This window comes from Leptonychotes weddellii, chromosome 7 (genome assembly GCF_054177405.1).
Source record: "Leptonychotes weddellii isolate Sample4059 chromosome 7, ASM5417740v2, whole genome shotgun sequence".
NCBI lineage: Eukaryota > Metazoa > Chordata > Mammalia > Carnivora > Phocidae > Leptonychotes > Leptonychotes weddellii.
The window spans coordinates 130479051-130504159 of record NC_138375.1 but is presented as its reverse complement, the minus strand read 5'-3'; the positions used below and the strand labels follow the sequence as shown (position 1 = coordinate 130504159).

Genomic DNA, 25109 nt, shown 5'->3' with positions numbered 1-25109 from the left:
CAGCATGAACTTTTAAATGTTGAAGCCGGGCGTAGCTTCAAATTGATGCACTGTTTTCAGTGACCTAGGTTCTATTCGTTCTTTATCTGCTTTTTATAGTTTGGATACGGGGGCAAAATGTATTATCTTGCTGCTTCTTTGATTTTCTGCCTACGTCAGGATATGAGAGCTAGTACCGGGAGCTCCTTAGGCAGGAAATACCCTAAATTTCTGAAGTTAGGCATCCCTCCCAATGCCTCCACTGCATCCACCTCCAGGTTGGCAGCAGAGGGACAGGCTCTCCATGTGAGGGCCTTTGAATGGTGGCCAGAGCAGCCTGTCCCCTTGTAGCAGCTGCCTCGGAGGACTGTTCCAAGAGTCAGAACTAGCTGGAAGGACCATGCGCCCATGGCATAGAGGGAGTGTGAACATTCTTCTCCCACTCAGCAGTACTGACCTGGGATAAGGCAGCTAGATGGGAACATAAAATCCAGGGCCAATTTTAAGGTCACCAGGAGTAACAAGATGACCATTTCAAGCCCCAGTTGTAAAGAATATAATTTGGGGGTATAACTTAACATTGTTGGCTTGTAAAAGAAAAATACAGTTCTTTGCATTTTGATGAACTTTTTTTTTTTTTCATTACAGTGGGTATGGTCCATTCTGTTAACTATTTGGATCACTTGCTCCTTTTTCCTCAGAAGATACCATTTTATTATATAGCATAATGTTCTGGGAAATAAAATTTGCATGGATGTATTTTTGGAAGGCTGTAACAAGCCCACAAGGGACATGAATGATGCTATTTATAAAAAACAGAACCACTAATTGCAGAGTCTTTCCCCTTAAGCTTCTTAGAAACAATTTCCTTGGTGTTCCTTTTGGGCAAGATGCCCCCCCTTTTTTATTGTTGAATCAGGTATGACTCAGGGTTTGTGCAAATAGCCTAATACGCCATGGATCAGAACCAGATTTGAGGTTAGCCTTGCCTGGATCTTGTGGTATTTCTAGCTTTCCTCACTTTTTTATTTGCCCTTAGGGTCTTCAGAGCCTCACCTGACAGCACAAATCTTTTATTGAATTGAACTACTTGTTTGCTTAGGTTTCACTAGGGATCCTACTTTACAGGAAAAATAGAAGTTATACTCAACTTTTAATCTATACGGACACAAAGACATTATGTTCCCTGAAATTCACAGTGACCTCACTGCTGCCCTCTAGATTCATGGTGAAACAGACCCTCTGTTCTTAGGCTGAGGAGGTCCACTCCCATGTAAAGAACAGATGAGACTTTTTAAAAAAAATTATTTAAATTCAATTTAGTTAACATAGAGTGTATTAGTTTCAGAGGTAGAGTTTAGTGATTCATCAGTTGTATATAACACCCAGTGCTGATTACATCAAGAGCCCTCCTTAATGCCCATCAACCAGTTATCCCTTCCCTCCACCCCCTCCCCTCCAGCAACCCTCAGTTTGTTTCCCAGAGTTAAGAGTCTCTTATGGTTTGCTTCCCTCTCTGTTTTTATCATGTTGTATTTTTCCTTCCCTTCCCCTATGTTCATCTGTTTTGTTTCTTAAATTCCGCATATGAGTGAGATCATACGGCATTTGTCTTTCTCTGACTGACTTATTTCACTTAGCATAGTGCCCACCAGCTCCATCCACATCATTGCAAATGGTACAATTTCATTGTTTTTGATGGCTGAGTAATATTCTAGTGTGTGTGTGTGTGTGTGTGTGTGTGTGTGTGTGTGTGTGTGTATATACCACATCTTCTTTATCCATTCATCTGTTGATGGACATCTGGGCTCTTCCCATAGTTTGGCTATTGTGGACATTGCTGCTATAAACATTGGGGTGCAGGTGCCCCTTCAAACAGACTCATTTCTTAATTGGCCCCATCAAAATGGTTTACTTGCATGTAGACACATTCATTAATCTTGGACTAACCTACATGAAAGCTGCATGGAGTTGGATTGCGTCTATCCCTAGACCAAGCAACCTCCCATGGAGTCCGGCCCCCAGAGCGATTGCCTGGGGGTGAGTTTCCGGGAGTTGATTCCATCCCGTGTAAATTTCCTGGGGATTGACAGTGTATGGCTGCAGGCTACCTACAAACCAGTATGGAGAGTGTTTGGCTGATAGTAAAGATATCTAGAAGAAGCTAGGTTGTTTTCCCAGCCTGTAGATACAGTTAGTTTCCTTAAGATGAACTGTGTTTTGCCAGACACTTTTTTTTTTTTTTTTTGCTTTTGTTTTCAGGAAACTTAAATACCAATTTGTCATGTTGGGATTATCGAAGCCAGACACGACTTCCTTTTATTTCAGGCATTTATTTGCCTATTTCCCCTTGGGCTTTTGCAATGCATGTTTAGGTAAAATGCACAATGTCAGATTTCCCATGGGCCATCTCTTTCTCTCTCCATCTGGTCCCTACTCAATTGTGAAAAAGAAATACGATTTACAATACTCCTGAGAGAGGACAGGGTCATCCCTGAATCATCTTGTATATTATCTCTGAAGTGGTGTATTTCCTTGTGTTCTTTTATATTTGAATTTTCTGGTTCTTGTGTTTATGAAATTGATAGAACTTATAGCTTTATGTGTTGTTTTTTTTTTTTTACTTTGACCTAAGATAGAGTCAGTCCAAATGCTAATATCTACAAAGCCCATTTCCCATTTCAAAATGTCCACAGAAAGAAATGAGCCCTGCCTTCCTTCATAAAACTAATGAAACTAATGAATTATTTCATGGCACCGTCTTAGATGTTCACATTTCACTGGTTAAGACCCCAAAATTAAACTGTAATTTAAAATTTTTAAATAGCTTAATTTGTGTCATGAGTGATATTTTTGAGCTCCAAGGACATTAAGATTAATCTGCAGTGCTCTGGGCAGAAATATCTTGTGAAACAGTGAGGAGAGAGAGTTTTCCAGAATATTTCTAAGAGACAAACAAATGGCCTCATCAAAAATAACCTCTCCTCGCCCAAAATGTCAATTGTGAATCCAAGACAACCGTGCAAAGCTTTTCTTTTAGTTTTTACAGTGTTGTTTACATAGATGATGATGGAAACGCTTAAAATAAGATGATCTTAGATACAAGTATTACAGTGTGATAGATCAGACAAATTAAGCAGAAATTTCCTTCTTATCAAGACCTACCTAACAGTAAAGCTGAAGACACAAAGATCTTTTCCTCTCTCCTGGATAGTGTCTTAAAAACATAAACTCCTAGGGTTGCATACTAGTCACTCATCACCCTTCCAGAGAAAGCCATGAAGGTTGTAATTACTTTTTTCTCTTTATTCAACAGTCTTTTCTCTGTGGGGTCCTACCAAGGACCCGATCCTTCACTAGTGTGGATGTCACCACAAGCAATGGAATGGACTCTAAATGGCTTTATTCTCTTGGTTGAAGGTGCTGGGCAAACAACACTGTTAGGTCGTTGGTGTCTTAGACTTATGTCAGCTGGAGCTGGTTTCTCGTTATCTCCAACTTGATGTAGAGAAGGTCATTGTTTTGCTTAGCTTTTACAAAGTTATCCTATCTACCCTTTCATATCTGTACGGATAGACAAAACACAAGCTGAAAGCTCTAATTTCCCCTTACTTAGGAATATATGATTGTTTCGAGAGGAGAATACAGCTTCTTTGGTGAAAGAGTATCTCTTGGCTTATATGAGAATGAAGGTCATTTTTGCTTGTCTATTTCTGTAGAATTATGGCATCTCTTGGGGGCCCTTTAACTAGAATATAGACGACTAGATTTCTTGGCAAAATTACCTTAAAACAGGAAGTATTATCTGCCCCGTCCTGGGGACACAGGTTATTATCTGATAAGTGGTTCCCCATGGATTCCTTAACACAAGTGTGATTTAGGTTTCCCCCAACCATTTTTGCAGTTCATAACAATTTTAACAATCACGGCACCAGTGAGTCGTTCAAATTTTATTCAGGCAACAACAACAACAAAGTAGTCTATTTTTTATACCACCTTAGGATGAGAACTTTGGATAATAAATCCTGTCACCATCCTCTTACCCAGTGCTGAGGAGTCTTGACTGAAGGTCACATGATGGCTTAGTCAATTGTCAGAGGTCAGTTTTCATCCTGAGGGGAAAGAACACTACACTGTTCACTCGGCCAGAGAGTATTCCAAAACACAGCCATCAATTAGCCAGAGCTTATCAAGAGAATGACTGGTATTCGAGAGGGCTAAACCTAAGGTCTGGTTATATTTTGCTACTTTCTGTCTCTCCATTTGGGGATTTTTTTTTCCCCCCTGCCATTGGACATAGAAATCCTGAGAAACTAAAGTCAGTTCTTGGTATTGCTTATGTGAATAAGCAAAAACAAACAAACAAACAAAAAACAAAACAAAAAAACACCCCAGGATCTTTTTTATAGGTCTTACACAATTTGATATCACATGTTTAGTATCAAATAATAACTTTGAAGAAGTTTTTAGTTTACTGGGGTCCTTCTGGTGTGTGTGGTGAATCTCATCAAATAAAGGCTCAGTGAGGAGAGCCTATCTTTAAATTCTTAGGACAGTTTCTGTTTTGCTCAGAGGAACAGAAGGGGATGATGGGCCTTGTCAGTCTGAAGGCGAAATTCCCCATCAGTGCCCTAAGCAGACCTTCATTTCTCTGCAGGGAAATTTCTTAAGAAATACAATAGCTGCTTTCTTCCAGGTACAGACAAGTAGATTCGGAAGTTGTTGTGACCTTCTAGCTTTTGACTTGTTGACTCCACAATTCCACCCAATTTTTCTAAACTACCAGCACTTTTATTTGGCAGGGCTACCCTTCCTGTCTTTAAAATACGTGCACTCACGTTGGCAACCATCGCTAATAAGATTTAAACCCAGGCATGACTCATTGTTGATGACCAGTTTTGTGCACCATTTCTTTCTTTCCAACCGTCAGAGTACAAGAATGAGCTGAAGCAGCAAATCACTCTAATGGAGATTTGGGTTTTCCAGGTATGGGTTTTTTTCACTGAACTCAAAAAAACCACGCATACCTCCTCCCTCCACCAGATGACGACAGTGGACTTGACCTCTACCCTCCTATCAGCAAATACCAAGTCATCTTTGAAGAAACTCAGGGCATTTATCTTCAAAATTACCTTGACTGTTGTTGATTTTCAAGACCCGAGGAGATCTTGCAGAATTCCAATGGGATAGAATAATAAAGTTGAGTGTTTTATAGAATTTTGGTTGCCAGAAGTGATTGGTTAACATAGTTTCATGAAAAAAAAAAAAATAGATCAGACAAGTGCAGTAAAATGTGTTTATTATTCTGTGATACTGAATCAGGGACAGAAAAATGGGCAGTATTTCCAAATACTCTTTTTACCTTCCTTTTGGAGGATATGCTGATATTTTTAAATGAAAGTTAATTGGTCTTAAAGCTGTTTTATTAATTTGGGTGTATTTTAAGGAAAAAGCATGATTTTTTTTTCAAATTAACTATATTTTGGTAAATTTTAGTTACTGTTAGTCGAACAAATTGGCTACCACACTGAAGTTTTGAGCTTTTAGGAGCTATTATAAGACTTGCAGGAGGAGAATTAATTTGACACTGGAGTATTTTGAACACTCGCATTTTTTCATTAGTCATTCTTGGTGAGGGTGAGGATTCTGGAATTTCTAAAAGAAAATTACACATATCTTTGGCAGATGCCTTTTTAAATAAGAACCCAAACCTTTATCCAGTGTGCTATTAAAGGAGTTTCCCTTCTCGTTAGAGCTTGCTCCCCCAAAATGGTTTTTCAAAATGATTCTTGAAAGTATCCGCAGGATGAGCCGAACCAGGGGACGTGAAGTAAAACGACGGTGGTACCTTGAACTTTCAAACATCATGTGGTAAAATGACCTCGGGGAAAATGAACTCCTTCCTGAACATTCTGGGGCCCAACATGGCTTACAGTTTCTGTGCTCTGATGAGGAAAGGCAGAGTGGGGATAAGGATTGTATTTTTTTAATTTGGCAGCAGCCTCAAACTCTCCAGGTGTTGGGGTTCAACTTCTGCTTTACGCTGATTGTCATTTTGTTCACTTTGATCTGGCCTAGGGCCATGAGCATTAGTAATGATCTCTTCTAAGGACACGGTCTCTCCCCCTCCTTTATCGCTCTCTTTCTTGCAACATCTCATTTGTTAGAAGGAAAGATGATACACAAGCTAAGGAGAACCTCCACGTTTGCCTTGAATCTATCAGCTTCACAAATACACCATGTTTTCTTTCTTCATGTAGTCTCTAGGGGCCCGAGCATCCTGAAGGGATGGGCCAATGATTTGCTTCATTTTCCCATCGGAACATAAACGAAATGGGAGACCAGGAACCAGGATACTTTTTCTGACTTTGGTGAAAGGAAGATGACTCATCTTGTGAAAGGCATACAGGGATCTTCATTTCAGAGAGTAACATATGTTCATCCCAACTGTTTCTACATCCATCGTGATGACGACACGCTTTGGAGAAAATGTTGTAGAAGCATGTTTACTTTCATTTGCCTTCACTTCATGGAACAGAATGGACAATTACGTCATGCTGTTACTTAGATCATTAGAACCATTCATGTGGGCAGGGATTTCCTGGGGACCTGGAAAGCTTTCAGAGGTGAACCAGCTTCATTTTGCATACCTCTAAATTTTTTTTTTGTTAAAGTTACTTTTTTGAAACACATGGAATCCTTTGATGAATAGTAAGAACCTAGAGACACAGAAATGTACGGTTTCCCTAACTAAAATAAAACTAAAGGAGTGACTGTATTTGAACAGAGGGAGTTTTCTAAGTGGCCCTTGAGGTACCATTTAAAGGGTACAGTTAGGATGGTGGAGCGACAGGTACAGGTAATAGTTTAAATAATTCCTAAATTGCCAGACTCCCCTGCTTTTGCAGTTTGCCACAGAGGTACTCATTTTAGTGCACAAGACTTATGGTGACCTAGAGAACGCTCAGCAAGGAATGGGCCAGTAGCAGGAAAAAAAAAAACAAGAGCCCAAGAATAAACACAAATAAAAATCGACTTTCAAAGGCTCTTGATACCAGTGATTTTCCACTCCTGTTAGGATGTTGATTTCCTTCCAGAAGGATCTCAGCAGTGGCCACCTGCCAGGGCAGAACAATATTCAACTTCGAGTGCCAACTGCCGCTCACAGCTCACTCTTTCTCTCTCTCTAGCAGTGGAAGCCCCTCAGATTTTTACGTTCTCTGCTTATTCAGAAACCATCGCTGCTCTTGAATCTCTCATAACTCTCTGACTGATGGAGCACCTGGGAGCAGTGTGCAACAGGTGATCCCATATTTCTCAAGCAAACGCTAACTACAGTGGGCAGGTGTGGATGGCCATCTTGAGTGGCCACTGATCCCATCCACTGATTTTTGGTTAGCCCCTTATCAGTACACTAAAACTATTTAGATTTTGTGGCAAATGTTGAAAAGTGAACAGAATAGATGTGCTTTCAAAAGCTATTCTTTTTTTTAAATTTGAAGTATAGTTGATACACAATACTATATAAGTTTCAGTGTATAATGCAGTGAACTGACATTTCTATACATTATGACATGATCACCAGAAGTCTAGTTACCCTCTGTCACCATACAAAGCTATCACAATATTATTTACTATATCCCTTAGAATGTATTCCATATCCCCATGATCTATTTATTTTATAGTTGGAAGTTCTCTGTATTTATTCGTCTGTTTCTGTTGCCTTTGTTCATTTGTTTTTTTAAAAAATTCTACATATAAGTGAAATCATATAGTATTTGTCCTTCTCTGATTTCACTTAGCATAGAAACTTCTAGTTCCATCCATGTTGTTTCCAATGGCAAGATCACATTCTTTATAGCTAATATTCCATTCAGATAAATCCTCCGAAGTGGAATTACTGGATTGTATGGTAGTTCTATTTTTAATTTTTTGAGGAACTGCCATACTGTTTTCCTTAGCGGCTGTACCAATTTACATTCCCATCAACAGTGCACGAGGGGTCATTTTCCTCTACATCATCTTTGACAACACTTGTTATTTCTTGTCTTTTTGGTATTTGCCCTTCTGACAGGTATAAGGTGATATCTCGTTTTGGATTTGCTTTGCACGTCCCTGATGCCTAGTGATGCTGAGCATCTTTTCATGTCTCTGCCCATTTTTAGTCGGGTTATTTGGTTTTTCTGGGTGTTGAGTTGTAGGAGTTCTTTATGTATTTTGGATATTAACCCCTTACTGGATCTATTATTTGCAAATATCTTGTTCATTCAGTAAATAGGTTGCTTTTTGCTTTGTTGATGGTTTCCTTCACTGTGCAAAAGATTTTTAGTTTGATGTTGTCCCATTATTTATTTCTGCTTTTGTTGCCCTTGCCTGAGTAAACAGATCCAAAATTTGCTGCTCACAGTGCTGAGTTTACTGCCTGTGTTTTTTGGTTTTTTTTTCTGGGAGGGAGTTTTATGGTTTCAGGTGTCACATTTAGGTCTTTCATTCATTTTGAGTTTATTTTTGTGGATGGTATAGAAGGCAGTCCAGTTTTTCCAACATCATTTATCGAAAAGACCATCTTTTCCCCATTTTTTTTTCTTGTCACCTTTGTTGTAAGTCAGCCATAGAAGCATAGGTTTATTTCTGGGCTCTCTATCCTGTTCCATTGATCTATATGTCTATTTTTGTGCCAGTACCATGCTGTTTTGATTACTGTAGCTTTGTAGTATGGTTTGAGATCAGGGAGCATGACACCTCTAGCTTTGTTCTTCTCTCTCAAGATTGCTTTGGCTAATGGGGGGTCTTTTGTGGTTATATATAAATTTGGGGCTCATTTGCTCTAGTTCTATGAAAAATACCATTGAAATTTTGATAGGGAGCACTGAATCTGTAGCTTGCTTTGAGTAGTATGGATATCTTAATTCATCCAATTCATGAGCATGTTCTGTCTTTCCATTGATTTGTGTCCTCTTCAGTTTTCAGAGTACAGGTCTTTCACCTCCTTAAATTTGTTCCCAAATGTGGATTCTTTTTAAATGATAAAATTAGGAGCAAATTATGTATATAATTTTCTGATTTGCTTATTTAAATACTATGTTGCCTTGAAGTATTATAGAAATAAAATTTTAATGCAGCCATAATATATTATGGATATGCTCCGAGTAATTCCCATTCCTCAATATTAGATACTGAAGGTGAAGATTACCATGTACGTAAGTTGCAGAGTTGCTTTTCTAACTAGTGATTTTCAGACCTACTTGTAATGAGGAAAACTAGGTCACCTCTTGGGACTTCGAGACTCTCTTGGATAGCTATCCAGTGAGCACCTTACCATTTTGGCTAACATAAAGGGGATCCTATTAAAAACTAGTTTAAAAAGATTCAAGGCTGTTGAAAGATCCACAAGTATTGTAACATCGTGCCGTTGGCACCCCTCTTCAGTGGGCTCCTGCCTAAACCCTGTCTTCATCGCTGTCTACTGAGACAGTTTGGCCAGCTCTACCGCGGGGTCCTCTCAGGGGTGTGATTCCATCTAGAGGGCCTAACTTCCCTTTCACAGGCCTGTTGGTAGGTCCTCAGTTTCCCCCTTTGCTCCCAGGAGGTTGGCTGTGCCCAAGATCCATGAGGTAACTGCAGTAGCATGACCTTGCCTAAAAAATAACAGCAGGTATCCCGGCCCTGCCTCCTGGCCCTGTATGAAATCATTGGCCTTACAACCAAAAGACCCCACACCTCATGCATGGGATCATGGAGCAGAAGGACTCTAATCCCCAGGGGTACCATCAGTGTCTGACATCTCTTCCTAAGAGATTGGCACAGCAGCCTATAATTTAAAAAAGACCACTGCTGGTTTTTTTCAGAAAAAAGGGAGCCCACGCCTTTCTTAGTACTGGTTAAATGCCTGGAATAGGACAGTTATCCCTTACCTTCAACACTAGATAGCTCTGTTGTCCAGGTTCAAATCACTGAGACCTTCCCATGACCTTGAAGTTTTGCGTAGGTGGATATAATGCATCTCTTTCCACTCCTGGTAAGTCGCAGTCAATTGGCTTGAAGACCTCTGGTCTTAGCTTGAGAGAAGATTATGCAATGTTATTTTTTATGGAATAATGGTTATTTCTACTCCATGCATTTATGCTAACTTACTCAGCTATTATTTGTTCCTATTATGCTTTCAGTTATATAACTGATATGCTCTGTTTGTCTGTTTTTTAAGAAATCTCTCAAATTTCCACAAGTTGCTACTTTACCATTTATATCATGCTTTAGAACTTATGATACATGAACTAAGTTTTTAAATCCCCGCTTACAGGCTTGCTGCTTGAACTCGTTGACCAGGCGTTTTTGGTAGTATGTGTTGAAGTTACCGAATGCTATGGTTTCTTATCCCCGGATACTTACGTACTTGGTGAACATTTTTTTGCATGTGGCTGAGACCAAAAGTAATGACTCATTGGGGTTCTCTTCTCTTCTGGTTTTCAGGGTGCTGGTTGCACAGCCCTGGTGGTCGCTGTAGTGGCAAGAAAGCTAGAACTTACCAAAGCAGAAAAACACGTGCACAACTTCATGATGGATACTCAGCTGACCAAAAGAGTGAGTCATCACCCTTGTGTCTTCAAAAGGAGCATTATCGTGCGTTTCTCCATGTTGGGCAATACGATTTCTGTCTTGACTTCTGAAGCTAACATGATGTGCTTTAACGTTAAAGCCTTCTTGGACTCACTTCCATTTTTTTTTTTTTCACACGTTGAGAACAGAGTCATTCTAACTCTAGGTCAGGTAGGAAATAATTGGACAACCTTGGTATTTACTCAAGTATCAGAACAGACCACGTCAGTCCAAATAAATAGGCACACTCAACATTTACGTTTGCAGTATACAAGAAGGGACGAATATTTGATCGAATAGAAAGGAACACACGGTCAGTGTAATCTAGAAATTTTATGGGGAAGTGATTCAACAGTGTCCTACTGAGCTTCTCTGAGCCAGTCACTGGGGTTGCTACGACAGCAAGAACCAGCCAGTAACTTTCAGGACCCCAAGGTAGGAGCAGAGATAGATATGCCTTTTCTGTGATTTAAAGGCTGTGCAAGAGATGAAGGGATAGCATCCCAACGGGGAACTACAGTAGAAAACAGTAATCACAGTGTTTACAGAGCACTCACTCTGTGCGAAGCTTGGCTCCAAGAATGTCACGCATGTAAACTAATTTCATTCTCAGACAACTTTATGAGGGAAGGGCTAGTAATATATATGCCCATTTTACAAATATGGAAGCCAAGACACAGAGAGGTCCAGTAACTTGCTCAAAGTCATTATATATCAAAGAGGGAAAAGATTGTTCTCCCACTCCCACTAAATTTTTAGCCTCTATGCATTGTCACTTGAGAAACCAAAATAAAAGGTCAGATATAAAACTAAAAAGTATTATTTTATAGCAGTGTCATCTTGCTGCACAACCCAAAGTAGAATCTAATCAGGCTGTCATCAAAACAACAAAACGCGTTGTCATTTGGCAATTTTACCCATAAAGGAATCCGTGGAGAGTTCAAGCAGAGTTACAATTTTCAGTGTTTTTACTCATTTTAGATTTTGTTTGTATGAATAAAAGTTATCTCAGCTCATTAGGTAAATACTTCCTAATAGATCAGTCACTTTGATGCTCATATTTATGCATATGGGTAGTATTTACAAAATGGAAACATGGATTCCAATTGCCTTGCTCATTTCTTTTTTTTTTTAATTTTTTTTTTTTTAAGATTTTATTTATTTGCGAGAGAGAGAATGAGAGACAGAGAGCATGAGAGGGAGGAGGGTCAGAGGGAGAAGCAGACTCCCTGCTGAGCGGGGAGCCTGACGTGGGACTCGATCCCAGGACTCTGGGATCATGACCTGAGCCTAAGGCAGTCGCTTAACCAACTGAGCCACCCAGGCGCCCGCCTTGCTCATTTCTAAGTCTTACCATCAGATGTTACTGTGAGACTTCATTGCAGTTGGAAGGTCCATATGTATTCTTGATGACCTGAGCCACTCAATTGCAGACATCACCCTCGTGGCCTGGGTGTGCCCCTTTAGGCTGTCTTCTATCCTCTGGTTTTCTCTCACTCTCCAAACTCATGAACATTCATGAATGTTACAGAAAAGCGCAAGGAGAGGCCTGAGTGCGGAGCTGAATGGAGGGGTGGGATTCTTGTCACTTTCAAAAATATGCTAGGAAATGAAAATACATGCCTTTTAGACTATTAGTCCACATACATTCCAAGCTCGGAGCAGATATTTTATGGATCTCATCGTGGGTTGGTTTGTATGAGTTCCATACTGTATGGTTCGTATCTAAGAGTCAAAAGTTGGGCAGTATCAAAAGAACTCTTCCACAGAGTCCCTTGTATAATCCAAATAATTTTATTGTGAAGGTTATACATTATAAATTTCATAAGAATTAACTTAATGCCACACGGAGGTAGAAAATTACATCAAAACACCGTAATAGCCCATACACCTGCATGTAAATCTTTTCAGCAACAAGAACAAAAGGTGTGACAGGATCACAAATAAGAGAAACCAAGTTAGCATGTTGAGGCAGAGTTCCCCGGCTTTCATAAGCAGGTACTTAATTTTAACTGAAGAAGGAAACATGTAATTTCTTTAGATTGGCTTGGGGCTATTGCTATTCCATATCCTACTTACTGAATAGACGGATGTTAAAATCCATAGTGGAACACCTTTGATGAAGAGATCTGGGATATTTGTACAGGTCTCCCAGGATCATTTGGGAGACATTCCAGCTTGGTTTTATCATTTAATTATTTTAGCTTGGGGTCACTCGGTTTCAGCACTGTTGACCTTTGGGACTGGATAGTTCTCTGTCCGGCAGCTATCCTTGTGCATTGTTGACTGTTTAGCAGCATCCTTGGTAGACTCATGACAACCAAAAATGCCTCTAGACATTGCCAAATGTCCCCTCAGCAGACCAAATTGCCCATGGTGAGAACTGCTGCTTTCGTGTGTTATTCCCCAGGGGTTTGGAGACTGGGACAATCCTCATAGCAGATATTCTTTGTGTCTACTCAATTTATTATAATCTTCCTGGGTATAACATGTATTTAACAAAAGTACCCAATGCACCTATTGTAGTTGGGGTTCTGTGTTAACTGCTGAGGATGTAGAATTGAAATATCATAGCCCAGGACTCAGGGTATTTTAAGCTTTTACACTGCTGTGCCTTCAGGAAATCAGATGAAAGATCTGTTTTTGTTTTTGTTTTTTCTCTACTTGGCAGAAAAATGCACTTGTGTTCTTGCTTCTGTTGCTCATGAGCCCTCCCCCGTCCGCCCAAAGCCTAGTCTGGACCGTCTTTGGAGGACTGTGGATCTAACAGCCTTTCTAAGTTCTTGTATACTTTAGCTTGACTCATAATGCAACATTATCTATAGGGAGTTTCTTTCATAGAGAGTTTTTTCAGTAAGAAGTACTATCCTAATTCCAAAATTCACATTCTCCACAATGCTTTAATTCTATTATCTCATTACTACTTCTTAAAAGCTTAGCTGCTTTGCCGTAGTAACTTGGGACAGAGGTCTCTTATAGGCCTAAGAAAGGCATTCCAGCAGGCTTGCCAACAGCTTGAATTTACAGGTACAAATGTTAAAACAGCATTAGAATCAAACAAATTTCTCAGGATACCCATTTCATTATTATAGTCAATACAATATATGGAAATAATAGCCCTTTATAGTCCTCTTCAACTTAAGGAGTATCATTTACTTGGCACCTGATTCCATTTGGTTATTTATGGAATTTCTAAATGGGCCCATTTATAATTTTACCTTTTTAAATAAAAATTCTAAAATACTGGAAGATGATGGAATAATAGGATCCTGAGCTCACCTCTTCCTCTGGATACACCAGGGCTACAACTACAGATAATGCAGCTGACTCTGGACATTACCTGAAGACTAGCAGAAGGGATCTTCTACAGTTAAAGAAAAAGCCACATGGAGAAGGGGCAAAGATGCAGCTGAGAACCCAATCTCCTGCATGGCGACTTACAGGCACAGAGATCCTACCTAAGGAGCATCTCACATTACTGGGGACCTGCACCAGAAAGATGAGTCTCCATAACTTCTGAATTCAAATTCACTCCCACTCCAGGAGTGGGAGTGCTGGTGGACACCATTTTCTTGCCCTCCTTCAGCCTGGCTGCACTTTGCAGGAACCAATTATGGTACTCTCCATCTACCTTGCTAGCACTGGTCATCCAACTGAGCATCCCCCTGAAGCAAGTACTGTCCTGGGGGGTTGGGGATCAGCCCCACCTACCAGTGGGCCTAGAACAGTCAAAGCCCAGGCACAACAGGAGGGCACATGCTGCCCACAGGGGACACCTCTGGAGTACCTGGTTCTGGTGACCAGGGTAATGGACTGTGCTACTGAGCCCCACAGGACACTTTCTACAGAAGACCAATACTTACAAGACCAGGAGACAGAGCTGATCTACCTAACACATTGTAATAAGCAAAGAGAATCAGACAAAATGAGGACACAGAGGAGTATGTTCAAAAAGAAAGAAAAAGCAAAAACCTAAGAAAGACAACTGAACAAACAAAATGGAGATAAGTAATCTACCCGATAAAGAGTTCAAAGTAATTGTCCTAAAGACGCTCACCAGACTTGGGATGAACTCAGAACTTCAACAGAGATGGAAAATACAAAGAACCAATCAGAGCTGAAGAATACAATAACAAGAGAAAAACACACTAGAGGGAATCAACCGTAGAGCAAAGGGTGCAGGAACCAGATGGAAGATAGGGTAACTCACATTATAGGGGCCCCAGAAGCAAGAGAGAGAAAGGGGCAGAATACTTACCAAAGATAGAATAGCTGAAAACTTCTCTGACCTGGGGAAAAGAAACAGACATCCAGGTCTGGGAAGTACAGAGAGACCCAGACAAGATGAACCCAAAGAGGCTGACACCATGACGCATATTAAAATGGCAAAAGAGAGAATCTTAAAAGTAGCAAGAGAGGGGGCACCTGGGTGGCTCAGTCGGTTAAGTGTCCAACACTTGATATCGGCTCAGGTCATGATCTCAGGGTTGTGAGATCGAGCCCTATGTCAGGCTCCAAGCTCAGTGTGGAGACTCCTTAAGATTCTCTCTCTCCCTCTGCTCTCCCCCACTCCCATTCACGCTGGCTCTCTCAAAAAATTAAGTAAGTAGCAAGAAAAAAGCAACTAGTTAGGTACAAGGGAAACCCCATAAAGCTATCAGCTGAGTTTTTAGCAGAGTTTACAGGCAAGAAGGGAGTGGCATGATATATTCAAACTGCCGAAAGGGAAAAAAACCTATACCAACAATATTCTACCCAGATAGCTTATCATTCAGAATTGAAAGAGACATAAAGGAGTTAATTACCACTAAACCATCCTTATAAGAAATGTTAATGGGACTTCCTCAAGTAGGAAAGAAAGGCCTTAACCAGAAGAAAAGTATGAAAGGAAAAAATTTCACTGGTAAAAATATAGTAAAGGTAGTAGATCAATCATTTATAAAGCTAGTATGAAGGGTCAAGGACAAAAGCAGTAAAATCAGTTACATCTACAGAAATTAGTAAAGGGATACACAAAATAAAAAGATGTAAAATATACATATAAAACATGAGTGGCAGAATAGAAAGGTACTGCTTTTATTTTTTTTTTTTTGAGAGAGAGAGGGAGAAAGAGAATCTTAAGCAGGCTCCCCACCCAGCACAGAGCCTGAAGTGGAGCTCCATCTCACAACCCTGAGATCATGATCTAAGCCAAAATCAAGAGTCGGATGCTTAACAGATTGAGCCACCCAGGCGCCCCTAGAAAGGTAGTGCTTTTAGAATGCCTTTGAACTTAAGTGACCATCAACTTAAAATAGACTGTTATACACATTGAATATTATATATGCACCTCATTGTAACCACAAGCCAAAAACCCGTAATAGGCACACACAAAATAAAAAGAATCCTAACATAAAGCTACCCAAAACTATCAAACCAGAAGAGAGCAAGAAAAGAAAAACAGAACTACGAAAACAACCAGAAAAGAAAATGGGAATAAGTACATACCTGTCAACAATTACTTTAAATGTAAGTGGACTAAATGATCCAATCAAAAGGCACAGGGTAACTGAATGGATAGAAAAACAGGACCCATCTACATGTTGCTTACAAGAGACTTGCTTTAGACATAGGGACGCATACAGACTGAAAGTGCAGGGATGGAAAAAGATATTCCATGCAAATGGAAAGGGAAAAAATCTAGGGTAGCAATACTTACATCACACAAAATAGATTTTAAACCAAAAGACAAAGAAGGGAATTACATAATGATAAGAGGAACAGTCCAACAGAAGGATATAATAATTATAAATATCTATATACCCAATATGTGAGCACCTAAATACATAAGCAAATATTAATAGACATAAAGGGAGAAGTTGACAGTAATACAATAATAGGGGACTTTAACACCCCACTTACATCAATGGATAGATTATCCAGACAGAATCAACCAGGAAACCGTGGCTTTGAATACACATTAGACCAGGTGGACCTAACAGATATATAAAGAACATTCTATCCCCAAACAGCAGAATACCCATGATTTTCAAGTACACCTGGGACACTCTCCAGAACAGATCACATATTAGGCCAAAGAGCAAGTATCAGTAAGTTTAAGAAGGCTGAAATCTTATCAAGCATCTTTTCCAACCACAATGCTCTGAAACTAGAAAACAATTACAAGAAAATTACTGGAAAAAATACATGGAGGCTATACAACATGCTACCAAATAGCCAATGGGTCTATGAAGAAATTGAAGAGGAAATTAAAAAAAAAAAATACATATAGACAAACGAAAATGAAAACACAATAGTCCAAAATCTTTGAGATGTAGCGAAAGCCGTTCTTAGAGGGAAATTTATGGCAATACAGGCCTACCTCAAGAAACAAGAAAAATCACAAATAATCTAACCTTACACTTAAAGAAACTAGGAAAAAGAACAAATAATGCCCAAGGTTAGTAGAGGGAAAGACATACTAAAAATCAGAGCCAAAATCAATAGAGACTAAACAACAATGGAAAGGATCAATGACACTAAGAAAATTGATAAACCCTTAACCAGACTCCTCAAGCAAAAAAAGAGCAAGGACACAAATATATAAAATCAGAAATGAAAGAGAAGTAACAACCGACATGACAAAAATACAAAGGATTATGAGAGACTGCTACAAAAAAGTATACACCAACAAATTGGACAACCTAGAAGAAATGGATAAATTCCTAGAAACATACAATCTTCCAAGACTGAATCAGAAAGTAGAAACCGGAACACATCAATTACTAGTAATAAAACTGAACCCATAATAATAATAAACTCCCAGCAAATGTCCAAACCCAAATGGCTTCACAGGTGAATTCTACCAAACATTAAAAGAGTTAACACTTACCCTTCTCATACTATTCCAAAAAGAAGAGGAAGAAATGCTCCCAGATTCATTCTAGAGGTCAGCATTACCTTGATTCCAAAACCAAAAAGAAAGACACTACAAAAAATAGAAAACTACAGACCAATATTCCTGATGAACATAGATATAAAAATCCTCAGCAAAATATGAGTAAACCACATTCAACAATACATTAAAAGGATCATCCACCAACAAAATAAAAAGGCAATCTATTACTGAAGGGCAGAATATATTTGCAAGTGATATACCAATAAGGGGTTAATATTAAAAATATATAAGAACTAATATAACACAATACCAAAAGAACCCCAAATAATCCAATTAAAAAATGGTTAGAGGGCCTGAACAGAAATTTTCCAAAGAAGACACACCAGTGGCCAACAGGCACATGAAAAGATGCTCAACATCACTCAGCATCGGGAAAATTCAAATCAAAATGGTTAGTATCAAAAGGACAAGATGTAACAAGTGTTGATGAAAATGTAGAAATAAGGGAGCCCTCATGGACTGTTGGTGGGAATGTAAATTGGTACAGCCACTATGGAAAATGACATAGGGGTGCCTAAAAAAAAATTAAAACTAGAAATACTGTACAATCAAGCCCTTTCATATCTGGGTATTGAAAATGAAAACATTAGAAAAGATATATGTACCCCTATATTTATTGCATTATTTAAAATAGCTAAGATATGGAAGCAATGTAAGTTTCAGTCAGATGAATGGATGCAGAAGATGTGATACATAGATACACAATGGAATATTACTCAGCTATAAAAAAGGATGGAATGTTGCAGTTTACGACAACATGGATGGAGCAAGTGAAATAAGTCAGACAAACACAAGGTACCATATGATTTCATTCGTAGGTGGAAGTTAAGAAACAAATTAATAAACAAAGTTAAAAAGAAACACAGACCAAAAACAAAACAAAACAAAACAAACCAGGCTTTACACGCAAACAATGTATCATGGAACACTACATCAAAAACTAATGATGTAATGTATGGTGATTAACATAATAAAATTAAAAAGAAAAAGAATATGTGATACATATTTTTAAATACATTTTTATATATTTTAATATATATGGAATATATATGAAATCTTGTCATTTCCAACAACATGGATGGAGCTAGAGAGTATAACGCTAAGCAAAATAAGTCAGAGAAAGACAAATACCATATGCTTTTCGCTCATGTGCAATTTAAGAAACAAATGAACAAAGGGAAAAAAAAGAGACAAACCAAGAAACAGACCCATAACTATAGAGAACAAAGTGATGGTTACCAGAGGGGAGGCGGTGGTGGGGAATTGGTGACATAGATGAAGGGGATTAAGAGTACATTTATTGTGATGAGCACTGAGTAATGTATAGAATTGTTGAATCACTGTATTGTACACCTGAAACTAATAAAACACTGTATGTTAACTATACTGGATTTAAAATAAAATTTAAAAAACAAACAGGCTTGTAAATACCCAGAACCAACCATAGTTGCCAGAGGAGAGTGGGGTTTGGGGATGGGCAAGATAGTTGAAGGGGATTAAGATGTACAAACTTCCAGTTATAAAGTGAGTAAGTCAAGTACAACATTGGGAATATAGTCCGTATTCTTGTGACAACTTTGCACGGTGACATGCAGATTGTAAGTGCAGTAATGCTGAGCACACAGATAATTGTTAAGTCACCATGTTGTCCACACCCCAACTAATGGACCATTGTATGTCAACTACAATTTAAAAAGAGTTCAAAAATCTGAACGATCAGGACTGATTTCTGGGATATAACCAAGAGTAAACAAGGACCTAAAAGCCATACAGAGTTACCAAGAGGAAGGTTCAAGATACAAGTTCAAGGGTGCTATTTATGGCTAGAGAAAACTGCAACTATCCCTTGAAACACTGCACAGAAGAAATCTTTTTTTTTCTGATGGTCAGCAGGGGTAATGATTATAGACATTCTGAAATCTGAATAGGCTTGTAAAGAAGCAGCAGTATGAATGTTAAACAATTGATTATTTCTTCCAGGAAGAAATGTAACTTTCCAAGCCTCCCATTGTGTCTCTTAACTGCATTGAACAATTTCCATGAAAAATTATTCACCGTGCCCAAGTTTCCAGAGGAACAATTTCATATAGAAATCGTTTCTCTGTTTGACAACCTTAGCCACGTAAAATACTATGTTTGAAAGTAGAACACACTATTCATTGCACAGTATATATTAGGGGAGATTGTTCCATGTAATTCCAAAAGTTTATATGCCACTCTACAATTCAAAAATGGCCAAGGAGGTACATGGACCCAGAATAATCTAATGATTTCAAAATGAAAGCATAATAGCAGTAACTTGTCATGGGGCTTAGGAAGATAGGACTAGCTATTTCGTAGATTTGCAGTTTATCACCTGACAGAGGCAGCGTGTTTACCATGCTCTATCTTTTGGAAATATTATTGCTCTTCATCCATGTCTGAGCCAAGAAGAAATCCTGGAGTTTGTCCCTCTGCATACTTCCATTTTAGAAGGAAACTTGAAAACAAGCAATTCTGGGAGCCCAGACCTAATTTTTAAAGTAGCTAGATGTACCACAAAAGATAATTATACATATTAATGTCCACTGTGGGTGTTTCCAATCCTGTTAAGAATTCTCAATAAGATCCATAATAAGAACACCATTATGCAGTTATATAATTTTGTTTCCTACGTGCCTCTTAGCAAGTGAACAGAAATTCTGGAGGATTTCGTCTATGGAGCTTTTACATTGTGCTTGGTGACATAAGCCCCAGTGGGTGAAAACACGGAATGAATGGATCGCCGGGCCTTCCCTCTGTTCCAAAGCTCCAGAGTTCACCCAGCCCCACCTACCTGCTGCCGAGGGGAACTGGGCGGCACGTGGTGTTGGTGTTCCGGCTTATAAGCCTTGTCTGTGTTGTTCCAAGCCTTGTCTGTGTTGTTCCGGCCATCCCGGAGACATCACCCACAGCATACGAAGCAACGTTTTACCCATTTTACTGTCGTGGGGAGAACGAGAGGCAGGGAACTCTCTCGCTTCTTCAGGCAGAGGCTATGTGCCTTCCTCTTAAATTCAGAAAGAGTGGGAAGCATTGCCCCAAAATAAGTCTCTGAAGGGAGAGGCAAGAGGAAAAAAGGACAAAGAAATGGAGGTTTCTTCTTTAAGAATCACAGTAGTCAAAAGCAAAGGAACAATATAAACAAAGTACCCTTTAAGACAGTGCTTTAATAACCTGTCTCTATCTAGGTTTGAGCAAAGCAAAGTTTCAGTTAAAAGTCCATCCGCTTTAAGGGCTTTTGTGGTTTATCAAATATTGTTACACTTAAAAATATTGTTTACCTTGCTACCTGTGGCTTTAATTTTTTTTTTTTTTTTTTAATCATTACCTGTAAGTCGGCAATAGAACATTTCATATCCTTTCTACCTGTGAAGATGCTTTTAAGGCATCTGGGTAAGTACTGTTACCTTCAATAGTATTATTGCTTTTAGGGCCTTTGTGTTCTCAAAATACCTGATTATTAATATGCCTGTCAAAATGCTTCTGATAAAAGATTTTAATTGGAGTTGAGCATGAGTCAGGCAGAGCAAATGTTCATGTTTTCCTTTTTTTCTCTCATTTTTTGATGTACAGGAAAGAAGTTCTATTTCACAGGGGCTTTGGCCCATTAATTGGCACTAAAATTATTACAGCTACGATTTTGGGGGGTCAGATCTATGATCTCCCCCTAGCAACTATCATAGTATCTAACATGTGATAGACACTTAATAAATGTGTTGAATTAGTAACTGGAAATTAGGGAAGACCTGGTGAGATCATAGGTCTCTTCTGTAACCTGTATACCCTTCTTATCCAAAGGGTCCTTTGGTTGATAAGTATGTATCTGTGGTTCATGATTAGAAGTTTTTATGATGCAAAGTATATACTACGGTATCAAATATTTAGTACCACCTATGCCCAAAGCACTGCGCTAGGGGACACAAAGATTAGTGTCAACACCCATGCCCTCTGAGAGTCTGTAAATGCCCCCGAAGGGCAGGAGGGAGCTCCAGGGTTACATTGCAAGATAACTGTATGGCAGGGTTCTTAACTTCGTTAACAAAAGAAACTTGCCCTCTAAGTCAACTTCCCTTTCATCTAAGTGATCACTAATGCATAGACCTACTTCCCTTCTCCAATTGGCTATCACTGCCCTGTAACAATCCCCCATTGTTCAAACCTGTGGAACACTGAGGTACTTTGTACCCTGTCTTCTCACTGTCCCCTGTCCCTTTCAGCCCTAAGAGAGGCTGGAAAAACCTACTTATCCCAGGCACATGTGATCACTAGGCAGAGGGTGCATGTTTCTACTCTTGGATGTTTGTCTTGTGGCTGCCATCTTGAAAAGTACCAGTTAAATGGGATGACTTCAGAGTTTTATTTTTGTGTTTCAAAACCTATTACGGAGTTAGAAAGGGGGACGTTTCAACATAAATGCATCTATCTCATAGTTTTTCAAAGCAGCTGTAGGGATTTCATTTTCAGATGAGGAATCATTTTCATTTTTAGCCTGTCAACTACAGTGAGCGTTTTGTGCATACAAATCCTGCCACAAAGACCTTGGGGGTGTCAACCCACCCCAATGATCTCAGAAATTGAGGTTCCCTACTCCCCTTCAGCCATTCCCCCGCCATCCCAAAGAGAACAAAAAATCATTTAAAATACCTCGAGGGCAAGCAGCAAATCGCTTTTTTAAAGATTTAAGAACTTGAGGAATTTGGCATTTGCTGTTTATGGATGGGAATCCAAAGCAAAATCAGTTGTTGTGTTCTCTTGCAAACACTCCTATGTTCAACTGCTGTGTTACTGTCCCATCTGTTTTTTACCAATTTTTCTAGCTTCCTCCTCTGTGTCTTGAGCTGATAAAATCAAGGAGGGGGCGTCTACCAGGTTCCCTTACCATCTTCCAGGCAGCTAAAGCTGTTCAGATAGCTGAGACCTCCCTTCAATGGCCCTTCTGTTTCTTAGTGGGGAAGGGCCTATTCCAACCCCAACTGGTGCTGACCAGTAACTTCCTACCTCTTTCCCTTTAAAAGCAAGGTCCTCAACCCTTGGCCACTTACACAGCATCCTTACCTCTGAAATGGATGTAACGATCAGATGGAAAAGCCCTCCCAAAGGCGACTCCTACCCCTGTAAAGAAGAGAAATCTGTTTCTGTAAAAATGAAGAGCCAAGAATTTAACTGGAACACCTTTCAACTTCACTGTGGACGGTGGTGATGTTTCTTGGACTCTCTGCTGGCATTCAGCACCTAACACTTCAATCCTGTTTCTGCAATGAATGCTCTCTGTGCAGAGTCTGATGAATATCCAGAGGAAGTGCATCATAAACCAAAGTTGCTGCTAAAAGCAGTTCTAAGAAGCGAGTCATTTTCTTAACGTGGGTTCTAGCAATTCAATTTCACTCAGAAAGAAACCTTTACAGCAGCATGAACAGGATTCACCACCAGCTACCAAACCTGAGGCTTTCTGTTCTAAAAGTGAAAAAATACATGTACATTCCTGCGATCATAGTTGTAATGTAATTCTAAGACTCTTCCTTATTGAAAACTAAGACTTGAAAAAGACTTTAGTAAGAATTCTACTTTTCTCATGTAAAGAAGAGAAAACTAAAGTCCTGTGAGGTTTATCTAGTCTTCTTGACCTAACTTAGTTAGTCCAAAGTCAAGAACTTAGAACCATTTCTCAAGTCCAGTTCACTGCTCGGTCTTCCCCACCACTTTGCCTTTCTTACAAAGTTGTCTTCCTCTACCCAGCCCCCCGCCCCGAAACATCCTTTATCCATCACTCAACCACTCAGAAGAATTCAATGGATCAACTTTTTTTTTCGGATTTTTTTTTATTCGTTTCAGAGGTCCAATTTAGTGATTGATCAGTTGCATACAACCCCCAATGCTCATTCCATCAAGAGCCCTCCTTAATGCCCATCACCCAGTTACCCTATCCCTCCAGCCCCCTCCCCTCCAGCAACCCTCAGTCTGTTTCCTAGAGTTAAGAGTCTCTCATGCTTTGCCTCATGGATCAACTTCTTAGAGTAAGTCATTAATAATTAGCCTAAGTGAAACCTCTGGGTCATCATACCTTGCGCTATGAGCAAGGGAGAGGCCAAACTTGGCCTTGGCTGGCCTTTATCAGGTTCCAGGAATTGTTGAAGATGCTAATCAAGAAAGTGCTTTCTTGCTCATAGTGCAAGATATGATGACCCAGAGGTTTCACTTAGGCTAATTATTAATGACTTATTCTAAGAAGTTGATCCATGAGTACTTGCCTGGTGATGAGTATTAAAGAGGGCACGTTCTGCATGGAGCACTGGGTATTATACACAAACAACGAATCATGGAACACTACATCAAAAACTAATGATGAAATGTATGGTGATTAACATAAAACAATAAACAATTTAAAAAAAAAAGAAAGAAAGAAAGTGCTTGAATATTACTAGGAAGTATTCTCACCTCCCATCAGCTACACTAGGCCTTGGCTGTGTTACTAAAACACTTACATCCTTTAGGTTTGTCTCATCCATTTGAAATGCAGCATACTTAAATTAACCAACAAAATCACAACAACATAGACTCTGTCAGTTCATTAAAGTATGCTAACAGGCATACAGTTTGCTAAGTCACCCCAGGAGGGCAGAATAGGGCTGCTTGGACACTGAGCAGTGGAAACATGCCCTTCCTGTCGTTTTGCAGCCAAAAATACCAAACAAGCTTGCAAGAGACAAGATTCACCTTGGCCTTCTGGCATTTTGCCTTCCTCCAGGGAAATGAAGAACATGGGGATAACAATTACAATACAGGGTGGGGAAATCAGCACCTTTTTTCCCCCCTAGTGTTGCCAGACAGGTCACAAGCTCCTCTTGATTTCTTTAAAAAAAAAAAAAAAAAACAAAAAACCTGGTTGAATAAAAAGGTTCCTGAGGGGTAGAGTTTAGCCAGAAATAGGTCAGTACCTCCCTAATATTCCATTTTAAATGTGGTCCCAAGACAGAAACAGGTACTTTTTAACAGGCTCAGATTCAAGACACATTTTTTTTTTTTTTTTGAGAAACAGTTACTCAACGAGCTAGAACTTACCATGATCATTCAGATGACAAATATGAACCCCCCCAGCCACGTTGCAAAGGATTCTGCTCTGGAATTTATCAACTGTTGTGTTCGTTTGTTTTCTTTTTTTTTTTTTTTTTAATTTTATTATGTTAGTCACCATACAATACATCATTAGTTTTTTTTTGGGTTTTGGGTTTTTTTTAATTATTATTATGTTATGTTAATCACCATACAGTACATCATTAGTTTTTGATGTGGCGTTCCATGATTCATTGTTTGCGTATAACACCCAGTGCTCCATGCAGTACGTGCCTTCTTTAATACCCATCACCAGGCTAACCCATCCTCCCACCCCTCCCCTCTAAAACCCTGTTTGTTTCTCAGAGTCCATAGTCTCTCATGGTTCATCTCTCCCTCCAATTCCCCCCCTTCATTTTTCCCTTCCTTCTCGTAATGTCCTCCATGCTATTCCTTATGTTCCACAAATAGGTGAAACCATATGATAACTGACTTTCTCTGCTTGACTTATTTCACTTAGCATAAT

The 25109-nt window shown here is 39.3% G+C and overlaps 1 protein-coding gene across 1 annotated transcript in view; it reads left to right on the top strand.

The window, feature by feature from the left end:
- Positions 1-25109, top strand: part of KCNN2 (potassium calcium-activated channel subfamily N member 2) — a 143767-nt gene that overhangs the window by 108453 nt on the left and 10205 nt on the right. The window contains exon 5 of the mRNA XM_081825624.1: positions 10450-10668. Within this exon, the coding sequence (XP_081681750.1) occupies positions 10450-10668 (219 nt within the window). The remainder of the gene's footprint in view (positions 1-10449; positions 10669-25109) is intronic.